At 38.1% G+C, this 19,044-nt stretch overlaps 1 protein-coding gene across 2 annotated transcripts in view; it reads left to right on the top strand.

The window, feature by feature from the left end:
- Positions 1-200: 200 nt before the first annotated feature.
- Positions 201-19,044, top strand: part of AEBP2 (AE binding protein 2) — a 60,298-nt gene continuing 41,454 nt past the window's right edge. The window contains exons 1-2 of one of the 2 annotated variants that reach the window (XM_090272892.1): positions 201-1,052; positions 18,223-18,430. In XM_090272892.1, coding sequence (XP_090129018.1) covers positions 391-1,052; positions 18,223-18,430 — 870 coding nt within the window. In that variant the 5' untranslated portion in view covers positions 201-390. Of the gene's footprint in view, positions 1,053-1,078; positions 1,391-18,222; positions 18,431-19,044 lie in introns of those variants that run through there. The other variant, XM_090272893.1, reaches the window with a different exon arrangement.

Consider the following 19,044-nt stretch of genomic DNA (forward strand, 5'->3'; position numbering starts at 1 on the left):
AGATTTTCGTTCTGCGTTCTGCGTGTCCTGCCCGCTGCGAGGCCGGGGAAAGCGTGGGAAGGCCTGAAGGAAACTGATCACTGAGCTGGCGGGGAGGGGCGGGGCGGAGGCCCAGCGGGGACCCTGGTGGGGGCGCGGGCTCGGAACCCGCAGCAGCCGGGGGAGGTGCCACTTGGCATCTCCGCGCAGGCGCGCAGCTGTCTCCGCGTGAGTGCTGTCCCCGCGCGGTCTCCGTAGCGCGTGTGCAGGCTGACGCAGCTCGCGGGCCCTCCTCTTGCTCTGCAGCGGCGTTGGCCGAGTTTTGGGCGTTTGGGAGGGGGCGAGGGAGCCAGAGTCGAGAGAGGGAGGCGGCGGCGGCGGCGGGGAGGAGGAGGAGGAGCAGGCGCCGCCATGGCCGCCGCTATCACCGACATGGCCGACCTGGAGGAGCTCTCCCGCCTGAGTCCTCTGCCCCCCGGCAGTCCCGGCTCGGTGGCGCGGGGCCGGGCTGAGCCCCCCGAGGAGGAGGAGGAAGAAGAGGAGGAGGAAGAGGAAGCGGAGGCCGAGGCTGTGGCGGCGCTGCTACTGAACGGCGGCGGTGGGGGCGGTGGAGGCGGCGGCGGAGTGGGGGGCGGCGAGGCGGAGACGATGTCGGAGCCGAGCCCCGAGAGCGCCAGCCAGGCCGGGGAAGACGAGGACGAGGACGACGAGGAGGATGAGGAGGACGAGAGCAGCAGCAGCGGTGGCGGCGAAGAGGAGAGCAGCGTCGAGAGCCTGGTGGGCAGCAGCGGCGGGAGCAGCAGCGACGAGACGCGCTCGTTGAGCCCAGGCGCCGCCAGCAGCAGCAGTGGGGATGGGGACGGCAAGGAGGGCCTGGAGGAGCCCAAGGGACCACGGGGCAGCCAGGGCGGCGGCGGGGGCGGCAGCAGTAGCAGCAGCGTGGTCTCCAGCGGCGGCGATGAGGGCTATGGGACTGGGGGAGGCGGAAGCAGCGCGACCTCCGGGGGCCGGCGCGGGAGCTTGGAGATGTCGTCGGATGGGGAACCCCTGAGCCGCATGGACTCGGAGGACAGGTAAGTGCCCGAAGCCTTCCCCTCCTCTCCCTTCTCTGGCACTCTTGGGCCGAGGGGACTTTCTGCTGAGATCCCCCTGCTCCGGGAATCCTCGGCCCCTCCCCCAGGCTCTCAACTCGGAAATCTCTCCCGGCCGCCCCGCCCCTCTCGCTGTGGATAGCGGCTTCAAACTCTCAAACCATTTTCCCCCCAACTCTCGTCTCCGCGCCCTCGTTCCCCTTGGCTCTGCAGCCCGTACAGATCTAAGGACAGCTCTAACTCGGAAGCAACCCCACAGTAGGCCCAGATCCTCTGTCGGAGCTGAAGAGGCCCTTGATGTACACACGTCGGTACACAAGGTTAGCTGCTGCCGTGTTCGCGAACACTTGTCAGAACTAGAATTGACAAGTGTTTTCCAACATGGCTGGTCTCGCTTGGATTTAGCAGAACTTCCTCGTTCTGGGAGGAGACCCCAACTATCAGTCTTCGCGACTTAAAAAAGAAAAGACCGTTCTTGTGTATTTAATCGGTGTTTCCAGAATCCCTCTTGTGTACGTGTTAGTACGGTCTCTAAAGTGATTTAAATAACTTCTATTTGTTTTTCGATCGTTTTTGGGAGAAAGTTTAAAACGAACAAATCATTGTAAAAGAGAAAAATGAATTGATGGCTTTTAAAATAACTTTGCGAAATGAAAGAGTTAGAATTGGAACAAAATACAATCTTGACGGTACGACATAATAGTATGTGGTTTAATATCTTTATATAGTAATGCTTCAATGTGAGTTATGATTGTAGATGATAGTATTTAAAGTCAAGTATTGGAGAGATCTCTGCAGGAATTAGCAGTTTTCTAAAGTTCACGGAGACTGACAAATGCGCTTCATTTTTTCGGGACATTAAAAAAAAGTTTGCTCTAGTATGTTTCAGTTACTATTACTTTTGATCTCTTTGGAAAACTTCATACTTTAATTGGTTTTTAATGTACTTTAAAAAACTAGTTCGTGCTTCTAAAATATATTGGCATTTATTTTGATAATGTTTTGATGAGCAGAAGAATTTTTAACAATGGATATTGACTTGGATTTAAAAGTTTTAAGTATTCTAAAGTGCTAGGAATTCCTGTTGTTAACTGATAAAAATGAACACTTTGGTTTAAATTGAATGTAGTAATACGGAATGCAAGACCCTAAATATTTTGGAAGTACAGTACTAGCATCTGACACTTTTAATATCTAGTTAAAACATCTTGGATGGGGTAAAATGGACTGTAAAAACCTTAGAAAAATAGTACTGAACTATATAGTATATAGGCATGGCAGGAAGGAGAATATCTTTAAGAAAATTAAAAATTGATGTGAACTGCACAATGAAGCATGTGTTATTTATCATTTTATTATATCCTCCTTCATTGGTACCAGTGGACATTTGAAAGTTGATATTGTTTCCACAGTTCTAATTGCTTAGTGTACACACACACACATTTACAAATGTTTAGCACTGCCCAGTTTATAAGTTTTGCAGTCATTTCATTCTCAACTCTAGTACAAGACAGGTATTACTGATACTTTTGACTTCTATTTAACAGACGAAGAAGCAGGTTGAGTGTCTTCCTAAAACAGTAAGTATAGAATGGTAGTGGTGGAGCTGAACAAACGTTAAGTCCCCTGATATTTCCCCTTCACAAGGGTTAGAATAATCCAACTTTAATACTAAGCTATATGTGTCAGTTTTTATTGTTTGAGTAAATATCTGTCTCCTGCATCCTTTTAGGAGACAATGAATTATTGGTCAAGGAATATTTCAGGAAGTGGAGTTTTGTCTTCATTTAGTATTTATTAGATATTTACTTGAGTATCTAATTTTTACATCATATTCAGAATAAGGAGTAAGATATTGGTGCCCCAAGTCCAAATAAGGTTAAAACTTGATAACTAAGCATACTTGCTTTTCTTAATGCTTAAGCATTAGGTGATAGATTATCATTTGTATGAAAAAGCCTCACGTTACTAGAGAAACTGGTTGTGGTCTTGATAATCTTAATTCTGTAATGTCCCTTGCTGCCTTTTGAGCTTTTTATTTTAAATTTGGAGAGGATCCACAATTCTTACAAATTTGGAAAGAATTCATAATTCTTATAAACTGTTCTTTAGTCTGTGTGGATTTTATAGATTGATTTTTATGGTAGGAAGTCTTTATTTTTGTAACTGATGAAAGGATATTGTGGTTTTAAAGTGCCTTTAAAAAACTTGAGGCAATCCTATCAATGATTTTATCACTCTGTTTCTATTAGGAAGCCTGTTCAGCTTTTTTTATCACTTTGAAATTAGATCGTATCTTTGAGTTTAACATACTTTGAATTTGTTGAATAGCTTAAATATTTTTAACCGTTAGCGCTTCTTTTAAAGAAAGAATTAAACATAAAGACTTAGATCTTAAAACTTGTGATCCAAGGTGTCACTTCCTAATCATGTATTAAAGTGTTGCATGGTGAAAAAGTGACCAATTTATAAAATAATTAAATGACATTTGGTACAGGAGAGGATTATTCAAAACCAGTGTAAATGTACTAGTGTGTTTATTTTGGTAAAGTTAGAAAACCTTAAAGTTGATAGGTAATTTACTTTGGTTATAGAGATAATGGAATTTTCTATGGGCGAGGATATTTAGCGATGCAAGAACACTAAAAACTAGTTTTTCTTTTATGTTGAATCTAAGCTCGAGTATTTTTTTAAAAAGTCACCGCCTTTTAAGCTCATTACAGAGGCTAAAAATTTATAATTTAAAATGCCTCAGAATTTTTTTAGTTTACACATTCTAGCTATTGAATCATTAAACTTAGATGAAAGAACTCTTAGCTTTTTACCTATATAGGTAAAATAGTAATAACAACCTCTATTTTGTGGTTATTTGTTTCTTTTTTAATATTTAATCCCCTGCTCCCTACTAGAATATGAGACACGCCTTATTTAGAAAAGCCAAGACCTCTTCCAGGTACCTTTATCAGCCTTTTTGGATAAATATCTATATCAAATAAAAAGTGCCTTTGTGAGGATGGAGCGATAGGGAAGGATATATAGTGTGAAACTTATTTTAATTGCTCAGCAAAGGCCATAGGCCCTTACTATTTTGTGCATCAAAATTTGGACTTCCAGCCTTTTGGGTTGCAAACTTTGATGTATAATTAGGATTTCTTTTACACTGGGAAAACAGACTTATATTGTCTGATTTCCCTATAGTATGATTGGGAAGATCATTTTTTACTATAGTGGCTAAACTTTAAAATCAGATTAATACTAGAAAGCTGCATGTTGGGATTATTTTCAAGATTTATTAAGGATCTGTATGTTTGAGGTAATATACTTTTATGTAAAGTAATATTTTGCTTATACTTCATGGTAAAACTCCTTTTTGCTATTTACCCCTTTCATCTCTTAAGCAGTCAGCTCTTTATAGTCTTTCATATTCCTCTTTTTAGCTACTCTTTTGATCAAATTTAGGGAGAAGCTTCTAATCGGTCTCAGTCTTCATGATAACATTGTAATGCTCAGGTAAAGGATGCTATGGCAACAGTGAAAAAGAAAAACAGCACAGATTTTGGGATTGAATATATATAGAGACAGATTCTAAGGGGTCATTTTACTGTTAAGAAACATTGAAACTGCTTTGTTGGGTCAGTGAGGGAATCCTGTGTGTATTTATGTGCAGGACTCTTGAATGGATATATGGGAGATAGGAAGACAAAATGATTCCCTCTTCATCTTGCATATTGCTGTGAGACTGAATGCGAAGATGTAGGTTTTGCCATCGCACCTAGTACAAATCTTCATTGATCTAACAACATAAACAGAAATTTCACACCTTGCCTATTATATTTGTTATTTATTATGTAACACATTTTCTTAAAATTTAGCTAATTAAAAGACCAAACATTTATTATAACATGTAGTTTCTGAGAGTCAAGATGGAGACGCTTAACTAGGTGGTTCTGGCATAGGGTCTCATGAGGTTGCAGTGAAAATGTCAGCACTGCTGTCATTCGAAGGCTTGACTGGGTCTGGGAATCCTTGCTTTTGGAAGGAGGGCTCAGGTAACTCACCAGGTCAGTATCTCCTTAGGGCTCTTTGTGTGACCGCAGGACTTAGTAGTTGGTTTCCCCTGAGCAAGTGACCTGAGGGACAGAGCAAGGAAGTCACAATGCTTTTTTACAATCTAAATATACTGGGATACATCTTCATACATTTTCATTTAGCAGACCTTTCCTATTCTTTTCATTCATACTCTGATACACAATAATTGCTTCAAAAATTTTGTAAAGATTTTAATTTATTTTTAGAGAGAGAGGAAGGGAGGGAGCAAAGGAGAGAAACATCGACAGGCTCCCTCTCTCATGCTCCCAACTGGGGACCTGGCCCACGACCCAGGCATGTGCCCTGACTGGGAATCTAAACTGGCGACATTTCTGTTAGCAGGCCGGCACTCAATCCACTGAGCCACACCAGCCAGGGCTAATTTTTTCTTCTTTTTAACTTGTATTCTTTCTTTTTTCCTCTCCTTTTACAGCTCTATTCTATAGATGGAGGGATGTAGAATATTACAATGTAAGAGCCTGTAATTTGATGAGAAAGGGCACCGTTCAAATTTTAGTCTTGCCTGTTTTATGATTTTAAGTAGTATCGTTGAGCCTTAGTCACTCAACTGCAAAACAGGGTTAGGTTTTACCGTGAAGATGTTCTAAGGTCCATATGAATTCCTCTTAGCTACTCCTGTGAACTGTTCTGAAGAATCCATGTTATTTGAATGCTTGCTTATCCTTTGGTTGTAGAATGGTACGTTTTTGAGAGCAGGGACAGTTTACCTCATTTAAAACTTTGCGATATTTAACATAGTACCTTGGATGTGGTGAGTACTCAGTTATTAGAATTAAATTAAAATACCAACAATATAATTTATATATATAAAGGAGACTAAACTTAAGGTGAGGAATTGGTACCCTTGTTTGGATCATAGTATTTGGTATTGATGAGTATAAGGACAGCTTTTCATATTGAGATTGTATGCAAAATTAAATGTGGGTATTTCTCTGAGAAGGTGTCAGCAGCTTTATCAGATATTCAAGAATTGCTCTAAGAACTACCTAATTTAGAGGTGATACAGAGGAGCATAATAGATATTAAAAGATTGGACAACCCTGAAGTAGAAACTTTCTATAAAAAGCATATTTTAAAAACATGAGTGGAAATCTGAAATGGATAGTTATCAGTTTTTTTTTTTTTTAAACCCATTGTTTAGAAGCATTTACTCTTTAACTGTGTAAAAGTGCTTAAAGTTTTATCAAAGTTTTCTGGAAAACTTGAAGTTAAGGAGGGAGAAAGTATAGGGAGAGTAGTAGTAGTTAAAGAGTTAGGTATAGTCAGAATGTTTGGATTTGAAATTACTGGATGACCATGGGACAGTTACTCAAGTTATTTAATGTCTTACTACTGTTTCAGGTTTCTCATATGCCAAAAGGGGACAATAATAGTCCCTTTCCCCTAAGATTGTTGTGGGTGTCACCTGTAGAGTATTTGACATGCAATTGATTAAGCGTTTACTAGTGACAAGTATCTATTTCACAGGTGTACATAGAACTTCCATTTTGTGCCAGGTACTGTTCTAGGTGCTGGGTATACAGTAGTAAATAAAACAAATATCTGACCTCCTGGTTGGGGGAGACAGACTGCACAAGTGAACTGGTAATAGCTAGTAATGAATGAAGCAATATAGAACCTGAAATGCCAAAAAGTACTATTACCAACTCTTAAACATGTGGCAAGTACCTGTGAATGAGTGCTGTAGAAACTAGCAAAAGGATATGCTTCATCAAAATATTTCATACAAAAAAATCTATGTTTTATTCAATTATCTTTAACACACACGAGGGGCAAAAGTAGGTTTACAGTTGTGAGTGTGCGAAAGTTTATTCTTGTATTCTTATTTATTATTGTATTATTTTCCATATGGACAGCTGTAAATGTACTTTTGCTCCAACCTGTGTATCTTATTCTGTAGTTGACCTAAAAGGCCTCATAATACCATTTATTTTGAATAGTTTTTAATATGTAAGTGGAGCTACTGATATATTAGTAAAGAGCTTTGAGGTATGTTTCCTAGTAATGGTAATAGTTTTGCAGTGATTTAACAACGTGTTGAATTCATTTCTATGACTAATAGTTTGCATTTGTGAAAATAATAGTGCTCTTTACCTTAGAACTAATGGACAATTTTGGGCACGGATAGACCATCAGATGGATATTTGTATGTTTAAAAATCATTTTAAATCATGGTTACCATTATGCCCTGTTCAGTGATAAGAAAGAAATGTGATGGTACTTCTCCAGCTATTGTTTTTTAAAAGACTAAAAAATTATGATTCCATTATTTAGTAGTTTATCTGTAAATTGTTTGTGGCACAGTACAATAAAATTAAAATTGCAGAGATTCTAATTAATGACTAAAGTTTTGGTGGGAGTAGGACTGGGTTTTATGGTTAAAGAGAGTGATGAAGAGAAATTTCTAGAAAGCCTAAGTGAAACATATGAAGGAAAGAGCATAGCATACTCTTGAGACTTTTTTCCCTAGATCAGAGAGTGCACGTTGGAACTGTGAGATAAAGAATGAATGGCTGAAGTGGGACCTTTCGCATCAGCACATGTGCACGCCTCTCAGTTTGGTCTGTGAATCAGACTCTTGTCTCTCTGCTGCTTCTGTATTTGTAACTCATAGTCATGTTCAGGTCTTACCTTCGACATTTTCTCAGGCAAACCATCCCTGATTTCTTTGTTAAGATAAACTGCTAGCACTCTTAAGTTCTTCTTTGTCCTTATCACAATCTGAGTACTTATTTGCAGTCTGTCTGTCGTGCTATAATGTGCGCTCCCTGAGCATAGGAACCTTGTCTGTTTTGATCAGTGCTCTATCTGCAGTACATGGCACAGCATTGGACACTTATTTTAGGTATTCTTAAATAGATTTTGGATGAACGATGAAACTTGTGAAACAGGAAAGTTAATTATATGTGGCAAAAGTAGAGAAGGAAGGTTGAGCTGGGAGACCAGTTAGGAGGTTAGAGGAGTAGTACAGGTGTTAAGTGAAGAGCCTTGAGCTAGGGAAGAAGTTGGGGAAAAAGTTATGCTTGGGAAACTGAATCAAAGGAAGGAAAAGCTAATTTCCCCGAGTTGTCTCTAAGACAAATATGTTATTATTTCTGAGTAAAATTTCTTTTTCTTGGAGATTTAATTATAACAATAGCTTACCTTTTCCCCCCAGACACATCTATTACTGAAATAACTAAGGGAGCATTGGGTAGTAAAAGAACATGAACCTTAAGTCAGAAAGACTTTGCTATTTATTTCTTTATTTTTTAAATCCTCACCCAAAGATAATATTTTCACTGATTTCAGAGAGAGGGGAAGGGGGGTGGAGGGAGGTGGGAGAGAGAGAGAGCGAGAGAGAGAGAGAGAGAGAAACAGCAATCATTTGCCTCCTATATGCAGCTGGACCAAGGATCGAACCCACAGTGTTTTTGGTATATGGGATGATGCTCCAATTAACTGGGCCACCTGGCCAGGGCAAGACTTGGGTTATTTTAATTTAACTTCTCAGAAGTTGTTTCCTTACTGTAAAGTAGGAGAACTATCTTAGTGTTATGAATAAGTGAGATGGAGTGTGTAAAAGGGCCCAGGGCTGTATTTAATTTAGTCATTTACCCTTCCATTTCTCATGCACAGACGCGTGGAAAGAATAGTGGGAATGAGTAATCAATATTGTAGTACTGGTTTTACTAGATACCGCCTGCAGGAAATTTGTCAAATCATTTCATATCTCTGAACTTAAGATTCTTTTTCTTAAAAGTGAAGGTTTTTGACTAAACAATATAATTCGGAGCTGTCCTATAGACAGACCAGAATGTTGCAGGATTGGCTTTGTTGTAGTCAGGATTTCAAAGATACTTTAGATGGGTTTTTCTGAGTTCAAAAATCACTGGAATTCTAATTTATATTTATGGTATTGTATGGAAATAACCATTTCTGTTTGTCTTCTCTGGACTATACCACTTTTAAGATTAAAATCAGGTCCTATATATCCTTGAAACTTCAGCACATACTGCTTACATTCATCTATTACACTGCCTATATTCATTCAGTAACTCAGTCGTTGGTTGAATTCAATTGAATATGGATGTACTTGATACATAATTACTCTTTCTCACTGCCATTAGTGTGGCTGCATGAAACAAGGAGAACCATTCTTTCCTTTATGTGTTCTTCCATTGTTTTTTAAAACACATATGTGGAAACGTTTTTGGAAAAAGTTGTGATTATTTGAATAATTCTAAAAGGCAGACTTCCATAATAAAAAAAAATACATGTATTATTGTAGGAGAAAACTATCTAGTTTGTTTAAGAATCTGAGACTCTTGAGTTTATTGACAGGATGTTAAGAAGTGTAGTTTAGCCCTGGCTAGTGTGGCTCAGTGGATTGAGCACCAGCCTGCGAACCAAAAGGTTGCTGGTTTGATTCCCAGTCAGTGCCCATGCTTGGGTTGTGGGCCAGGTCCCTAGTTGGGGGAGTGTGAGAGGCAACCAGTCGATGTATCTCTGGCACACATCGATGTTTCTCTCCCTCTCATTCTCCCTCCTTTTCCGTCTCTCTAAAAGTAAGTAAATAAAATCTTTTAAAAAATGAGAAATGCAGTTATTGCATGCTCACCAACAACCAATGAGGTGAGGAAACCCACAGAGATTATAACCTGCTCAGGTTACACAGCTCCTGGGGAATGTGCCATCCTGGCTCTAGATGTGTGGTCTTAGCTACTGTACTGCCTATATGACTGTTTTAAACAACTCTGACTGGGGAAGCTTCATCAAAATCATAAAAATAAGTGGCTGTTGCAGGTAATTTATATACATTTTTTAGCCTTATTTTCATTTCTGGTATTTATATCTACATAGATTACATAGCCTAGATTCCTCTTAAGACTGTGAAATATGGAAGTTAATTTTTAAGTGTCGTAGTTCTTTATTCTTAAGGGGAATAGAGAGTCTTTATTGACATTTTATTTTTGTTACACTTGAAGTCCCTGACTTGCTTTCTACTTTTCATTTATATTTTGAGATTCTAGAAAGATGAAGTGTTAACAGTTCCAAGAAAACACATAGAAGGGCATTAGTATTTCTCAGTAAATACATTTGCTAATACGTTTCTAAATTATAAAAATTTTTGCCACTACTTTTTATAAATATCTGTTAAGGTACTGAGTGAATCGGCAGGAGGCTTTTTAGTGCTTTCAATTTATGTTGGCAGTAATTTGAACGAGTCTTTTGAGGTGCTGAGCACTACTGTAGTCATTTAAAAATATTTTTTTTTCATCTTCATCTGAGGACATGCATATTGATTTTAGAGAGAGGGGAAGGAAGGGAGAGAGATGGAGAGAAACACTGATGTAAGAGAGAAACATGGATCGGTTGCCGGGATCAAACCCGTAACCGAGGCATGTGTTCTTCTTGCGTGATGACCCTTCAGCCAACTGAGCCACACCAACCAGAGCTCCTGTAGTTACTTTTGTTAGAAATATTTTTATAATTTAACACTAACTCAAAAAAAAAAACACCCCAAAACCTATAGATACATGATTGCTTCCATATAAAATGGGAGTTGCTCTTCATAGCATATTTTTTTAACATACTATCTTTGTGTGTACAGGCATTTTTCTGCAAATCTTTTTAAGAAGGTAAAATATAACTATATATAGTGTAATGAAGTAAAATGTTTCTAGTATTACCGTCTTTTGGAAGATAATTGATTGCTGATCTCTTAAGCTGAATGAAAAATGTGGGTGGAGTAATCTTAAAGGCCAGTGATGAGAAACAAATTTAAAATAATGTGCACAGTGCATAGTGGTGGTAGAAGAACGCAACCTACTTGTTTTCCATGGGCTGTATTTCATCATTGTTGCATAAAGTCCCCTTTGGCCAATTTAGTGAAGTAAAGGCTGCTGGGTCTTGAGGGGCAAGCTTATTTCTTTATTCACAGAAATAATTGTAGGGAAAGAGAGTAGTCTTTTTCTTGATTATAAAAATCCATTTTATCTTTTTAAATTATAACAATAATAGCTTGTAATTACAGTAATAATAGTAAAAATATCTTGTTTTTTTGGCTAATGATTTGTAGTGTGCTTCCAGTTGATTTTGATTATTATCTCATGCGACAAAGCCACATGTTTTACTTGCCTTAAAAATTCTGCTTACATTTGTCACTAAAAACTGTTTGAACATCTCTCATGTGCGATGCACTAGTTAGTTTAGTTTACTCTAAATGAGACGTTTATATTGGTGATTCATAGTACAGACCAAATAGGTCATAAGGAAGCAGAATTCCTTCCACCTTAGGTGAGTAGGAAGGGCCTTAGAGAAATTTGACTTGTGTATGTATAACACATGTAATATAGTAGGCATTTCTCTCTACTTTATTCCTAATTGTTTTCCAGTTTAAAGACCTAAAAAAGCCAACAACACCATAGCAGTTTGGAAGGCAAAACCAGTTGGCCATATAGAAATCTGATGTGGTCTTAAATTCCTTAATCTCAGTTAAGACCAAGTTCATAAGTTAATTTTGTTCTTGATAAATAAAAACTAAAGTCACTGCTCCTTTGTCTCTGAAATGAATATCTGGAGTTGGATTTATGTTGACACTGTTAGGCTCAGATTTGTTTCAGTTCAAAATCTGGGACAAGTTCTACCTCAGGATAGTGTTGTTTTCTAGGCTGAACTTGAATTAATTTTTTAATAAAGCTAATGACTTGTAGGAGTCATATTTAATAGTTTATCTTGTTAATAAAACTATTTGCCCAGATAAGTCAAATTATACGTAAATGCTAAATATTGTTTGTATGTGTGCAATAGATCTACCAAAGCAAAGGAACAACTTCTTGTTAGTATGCCAGATGAAATTGAGTGACAGTTATTTTGATCTATAATATTGGCTGCATTTCAGTATTTCTTAGGTCAGTCACATTTATAAATGTGGCAGTTAAATTTTTTCGCATTAGTGAGTTTTTCTTGCATGACTTTGGTCGGGCAAGTCGCATAATTTTTGTCTCAGTCCCTCTAATCTTATTTGGTGGTTGTAAGCATTAAGTAAGTTAATACATGTCAAACATTGTTCCAGTTGCTATGGCTGCATGACAATCAACTAACATTTAATGGTTTAACACAATTACTTTGCTTACAAATCTACAATCTGAGAGAGTTTGGTCTAGTTAGGTCATTCCTGCTTTACTTGGTGTCAGCTTGGAGCAGTGTAAAGGCTGAAGACTGCAGTCACCAGAACACTCACTCATATATCTGTCATCTGTGTGGTTCCTGGGCTGAGAAGACCCGGACAGCTGGCCACTAGAACAGCTGGGGCTTCCCTGCATCTCTCTTTAGCTCTGTGTGCTTTGTTTACAGGATCTCTTCTGCATGGTGGCTTCAGAGGAGTCAGATTGCTTTACACGGTAGTTCAGAGCTACCAAATTGTGTGTTCCGAGAGACTGCCAGGCTGAAGCTGTATTTCCTTTATGACTTAGTCTTAGAAATCTGGTAGCATCATAACTTCTGTATTAGTCTGTTACCTGCTCTGATTTAGGTGGAGGTATTATAGACTCCCCCACCTCTTGATGCCACATTGTAAGAGGAGAGGATGTGGAAGGGTGTCAGTTATTGTTGTAGCAATATTTGGAAAATACAGCCTGACACAAGCACGTAGAACAACTCGGACATATAACAAATAGTAAGCTGTTAGGATAAAGAACGGGAAGTCAGCTCTGACTCGTGTAACTCAGTGAGTTGGGTGCTGTCTTGCAAACCAGAGGTCAAAGGTCATGAATTTGATTCTGGGTCAGGGCATATATGCCTGGGTTGCAGACCAGGTTCGCAGTTGGGAACACACAAGAGACAACAATTAGTGTTTCTCTCCCTCTCTTCCTTCCCCTCTCTAAATAAATAAATCTTTAAAAATAAATAAGTAAATAAATAAAACTGGACTGGGAGGTCAGATTGAAATAGTGTCTTACTTTTGTGTTACACATTTTGATGTAGTAAGTTACATAATTCTCCTTTGTCCTTAAGAGCAAGTCATAAAATGTAACTGGCAGGCAGTTTATAGTTTTCTTGAGGGGCCTATTTTTTTAATGGTTCAGGTTTAGCTTTTAATCCCTTTGTCAATGCCTGCAATAAGGAGAAGGGCACGCAATAATTGTCCACACCAACAAATGGGGGGTGAGGAATGGTGTGGATAACTCAAGTAAAGGTATCACTTCAGACTTCTCAAAAATATAAAATCGTTTTAAATGCTTTGCCCTGTTTTGAATTTTAACCTTTAATGATTTTGATTATAAGTATGGGAGAAAAAATAAACTTTGTGGAGTACTGAGTAGTAATTTTACTTACAGATGAAAAGAACATTGCCTGCTAGCCAAAAAACAGTTTACCTTGTTATAATTAGATTAGGACTCCCCTGTGTGTGGTTATGTTGTTTACCTGTAATTTGATAAATACTTTGAAAACTATACATAGTATACTTCTATCCAAAGCTCATTGCCAATTACAAAGATAAACTAAGTTTGTAATACCCTGTTAAATATTTTTTAGACCAGTAGAGTTAACTGTCCTCTTAGCTCATGCCACTTTTCTTCGTTCTGTATGGAAGACCATGTTCCTTTTTTTTTTTTTTTAAGATTTTGTTTATATTTTTATTTTTTAAAAGATTTTATTTTTTAGAGAGGGGGAAGGGAGGGAGAAAGAGAGAGAGCAACATCAATGTGTGGTGGCCTCTTGTGCGCCCCCAACTGGGGAGCTGGCCTGCATCCCGGGCATGTGCCCTGACTGGGAATCAAACCAGCTACCCTTTGGTTCTCAGGCCGGTGCTCAGTCCACTGAGCCACACCAGCCAGGGCCTTAATTATCTTAATAGTCTTTACTTCATATCACCAATGTAAATGTGACCAGTCGCTCAGACTTAAGCAATAAAACTTAAAAAAACTTAATATTGTTTCATAAAAGTTCTTTAATTTGGAACTAGCCACCTGGCTTCTCCTCTAGTAGAGGAAAGCATGCAGGAAGTAACTGAGTCTTCTTGGAAGGTGTTTAATTGGGAAAAGCATAGATAGGTGTGTGATTTGCAGACCTGTATTTATATGAATGGACATGTAGAGGCCTAAATTAGGGTTGGGAAATACCATTTCAGAGCTGCAACTTTGCTCATCAATGCCATCTTCATAGGAAATTTGAAATTCTTATGTTTTAATTTGTTTGACAAGACTAACAAATATATTTGATAACAAATTAAGTACCCATATTCTCTTTAGGTCCCTTTCCTCAGCTCGCCTTTAAAGTTAGACATTTCAGTAGCCTAGAAATCATTTCAGAGCAGGAGGAAGAAGAGAAAGACCTAGTTACCTAGAAAAATCTACAACACAAATGAATTTTTCTCACAGGTGGCTCAAAAGACTGCAGATAAAGCTATCCATTTGACCTCAGAATGAATTTCCAACTCAGCAATTAACCTCATAATAAAATAAAAATATTTCCGCTTTGAAACATACTTTTTTCATTCAAGAGACATTTAATCTGCTCCATATAGAATCTAGAGCAGTGGTTCTCAAACATTTTGCTCTTAATGACTCTTTGCTTTCTTAAATATTGAGGAATATGAATTATATATCAGTAAAGCTGATAAAGTTATTGAAGAATCCAAGAGCTTTTGTTTATGTTGGTTGTGTTTATCACTATTATAGGATTAGAAATTAAAACAAATAACTTTTAAAAACATTAATTTAGGGTCCTGGCTGCTGTGGCTCAGTGGATTGAGCATCGGCCTGTGAACCAAGTATCACTGGTTCGATTCCCAGTCAGCGCACGTGCCTGGGTGTGCACCAGGTCCCCAGTTGGGGGCGTGCTAGAGGCAACCACACATTGATGTTTCTCTCCCTTTCTTTCTCCTCTCTCTAAAAACAAATAAAATCTTTAAAAAACAAAACATTAATTTAAAACAGTATTTTTTTAATGTAAAATAACTTCCAGTTAAAGATATAAGTGACAATGTTTTATATTTAATGCCTTTAATATCTGTCTTAACAGCTGGTTTCTTATATATGTGCTTCTACATTCAAGACTGCTGTATTGAATTAGGTTGGTTGAATTATGTGAAGAAAATTTGGCCCCATACGGGTACTTAGTAAGAAAGGAAGAAATATTTTAATAGCCATTGCAAATAATTTTGTGACTATTTGATATTAGCCAGAACTTGACAAGTGATATCTGCAGTGGGAAATCTGAAATCATATCAATGAACGTTTCTTACTCTTAGACTGAGACCGTGGTCTTGCCCTTCTCCATCATGATAACATGGCATCCGTATATTGTTTCCTCTGCTCCTGTATCTTGTCATTTAGCAAGTGGACCTTTACTTCTCAGTGTTGGCATCCTTTTTGGCCATGGTCAAGTCACTTAGCAGATGTTTCGCTTGGAAGTAATTTGAGTTCTTAAAGAAAGGGCTGTTCTTTATGTATAAGTGAGTTGGCCCTTTTGTAAAATCCATATAGATATTACTCTAGATGTTGGGGTAGAAAACTAACTGTCTGTTTAGTCTTTGAAACTTATGGGTTTTCTGTTGTGTTAAAGTGTGTTTATGTATGGGTCTGCAAATGTTTTAGTTTATCATTCTGTAATATGAGACACTTCCTTAGATAGTCTGGTTAGTCTCAGTTGGATGATAATAGTGAAAGAGCCCTGGCTGGTGTGGCTCAGTGGACTGGGTGCCCGCCTGTGAACTTGAAAGGTTGTCAGTTTTATTCCCAGTTGTGGAACATCTTAAGAGGGGATATGAAGCAGGACTGCAGTTGGTCCTGCCCAGCTATGGGAAGCTGTGTAAGGAGACTGTACATGTGTGAAGTGTCTGTCAAGTCTTCCAGGGCATGGGACCTCCCCCTTATCTGTGACATTGCATTTGCATCTTAGTCGCCAATGGTGACAGAGTTCATGCTCTTAACACCTGCATTATACTGTTTTCTTTTTTTATCCTCACTCGAGGACATGTCCATTGATTTTAGAGAGAGGGAAGGTAGGGAGAGACAGAGAGGTGGAGAGAAACATGGATGCGAGAGAGAAACATCAGTTGATTGCCTCTCATATGCGCCCCAACTGGGGACCAAACCTGCAACCAAGGCATGTACTCTGACCAGGAATCGAACCTGCAGCCTTTTGATTTACTGGATGACACTTCAGCCAACTGAGCCACACCAGCCAGTGCTATACTGTCCTGTTTTGAGGATCTATATCCAAATGAAGTACACTTTTTTAAGTGAGTGAAATTACACATAGACTGATTAAACAATGCCTTAGTGTTCGTAGATATTTTTTTAAACTGATTTTTAGAGAGAGAAAGACATCAATTTGTTGTTCCATTTATTTATGTATTCATTGGTTGATTCTTGTATGTATCCTGACTGGGGATCGAACCCATAACCTTGGCATATGGGAATGTCACTCTAGCAACTGAGCAACCTGTCCAGGGCCTGTTCATAGATACTTGGATTTGTAAGGTTTCCATTCAGTGGTGAACTTAATAAACAAAAGTATATTAAGCACTATGTAGATAGACTATATTGCTCGTTGGGTTTATCACAAGTATTTGAGTCTCATGACCTTGCATTACTTTGTCCAATTTAAAGAAAATTGATTTGGTTTCTTTTTCAATTAATTTTGGACTTTTAAATTAAAGTAGTACAGTGTTGTGGTTAAAAATTTTATATACACACACACACAGACATACATATATACATACAGTGAAAGATTCTCTCCTGTGCCATTCTCCCAACCCTCAACATCTGTGTTTTGTGTATCTTTTAAAAGAGAGTTTGCCGCCCTGGCTGCTATTTGCCTTTAGTTAATGAGTACGGCTTACAAAAGTATGAGCTTAACAGTTAAAATGTTTTAAAATATATGTAGCAAGTGATAAGGAAAATAGGTAATATCATGGCTAAGGGCCTGATGAACTTGAAATTTCTAGGGCTTAAATGGAAGTTCGTATTTAAAAAAATTTTTAGAGAGGGGAATGGGGGGAGGGAGGGAAAGAAATATCAATGTGAGAGAGAAGCATTGATTGGTTGCCTCTTGTGGTGTCGGAACCCGCAACCCCTGCATGTGCCCGACTGGTGGCCTTTCGGTTCATAGGCTGGCACTCAGTCCACACCAGCCAGGGCTGATGTGGATAGCTTTTGATGGATTTAATCTGAAAACATTCTTCCTGTTGACCATTCTGTAATTGAAGCTACTTCCATGTAGTTTCTCTGTTGGGAAGATAATTGGAGGGAAAAAAGTAAATTGCTTTTAAAATGAAAGCAGAAGTGGGTTACATTTTATTAAGATATGAAATTTTGAGCAATAACTTTCATTACTAATAGTGTAATTTTTCATAAGTAGAAGTTACTACTATGTAATACTTTGCTTAGTAAATAAAAAGTAAAATGAATTGATTGGCATTTTCAGTGTTTTGGTGGCTAGAGATTAGTTTTTTTTAAAAAAGACATTTTATTTGGAATTTGGTAAAATCAGAAACTCTTCTCTTTTCTGCTTTTTTATCCAGAAGAGAAAATACAGCAACATTTCCCAACTTACTTGAGATGGAAAGAGGTAGGAAGGGTGTGACGGCAGTTGTATTCTCAGATTAGCAAATCGATGAAAAGGTGTCGGGTCAACTAGTGATTTGCAAACTGTAAAGATAATCTTTGATTCTGAATTACTTATAGGTGGAAACTATTACTTTATCCTGCTTAGTACTATGGAAGGGATGAAATGCAATGAGCTGTGTGTATGTTTGTGTTCGGTTTGTGTTCTATAGGGTATAGTATCTGGGAGTTCATGTCTGCCAAAAGTTGCTTATATTGTTCCATACATACCTGGTTTTGAGGTACTAGCATGTTTTTTGGCCTTTATTTGCATTTTATTGCCAACTAAGTAATTTCAAAGCAGTGTTATTTTGTAATGGAAAATATGGGTAGTATACTTTGTATGGAGCAGAATATCAAGTGGTAATCTTAATTAAATATTTATAAGATCATATTCATGTTAGTGAATTTCTAGGAATAACACAGCCTTTTTTCTTCTTTTGTAGCATAAGCAGTACTATAATGGATGTAGACAGCACAATTTCCAGTGGGCGTTCAACTCCAGCAATGATGAATGGACAAGGAAGCACTACTTCTTCAAGCAAAAATATTGCCTATAATTGTTGTTGGGACCAGTGCCAGGCTTGCTTCAACTCTAGTCCAGATCTGGCAGATCACATCCGTTCCATACATGTAGATGGTCAGCGAGGAGGGGTTGGTTTTATCACTTCTTTTTTTTACTCCCTGTTTTCATTAGTTTTATTAATTTGCAATTGTTAGTTAGGTTTATTTTTTTGGGATTGTTTTTGCACAGGCTTTATTTTTTCAAATGTTCTTTTTCTTTTATTTACAGATTCCCATATACTTGATAGAATCAAATTAAATAGAACGTATGATGTGTTGGACTTTGATTTACTTTAGATATATTACTTTGAGGAAATCAGACTTCCTAAAAGACAGTGGGAATATTATAAATGAATACAATGTATTCCAGGGTTTTGATATTTTGAGTTGAGGGTATTGAGGAATTTGTACTATTTAGGATTTCTGTTAGAGTAACCCTTAATTATCCTTGATGCTGAAATTAACTGGAGAGACTATTGGTACCAGGATTAGTATATACAATCCTATTAAATGACAATGTGCACTCATTATTTGTGAGTGATAATTGATCATCTTTACCAGGTCTTGTCAGAGCTGGCTTAGGTAAGAAGTTCTGATTAGTAAGTATTGACCTGTACCCTTTCAGGAATATATTTAATAGTGTGAATTCATAGAATTATTATTGGATAGTGAATAAAGAACTGAGCAAATTAAGTGAGTCAAAG

This window comes from Furipterus horrens, unplaced genomic scaffold, assembly GCF_987537825.1.
Source record: "Furipterus horrens unplaced genomic scaffold, mFurHor1.1.pri manual_scaffold_4, whole genome shotgun sequence".
Lineage (NCBI taxonomy): Eukaryota > Metazoa > Chordata > Mammalia > Chiroptera > Furipteridae > Furipterus > Furipterus horrens.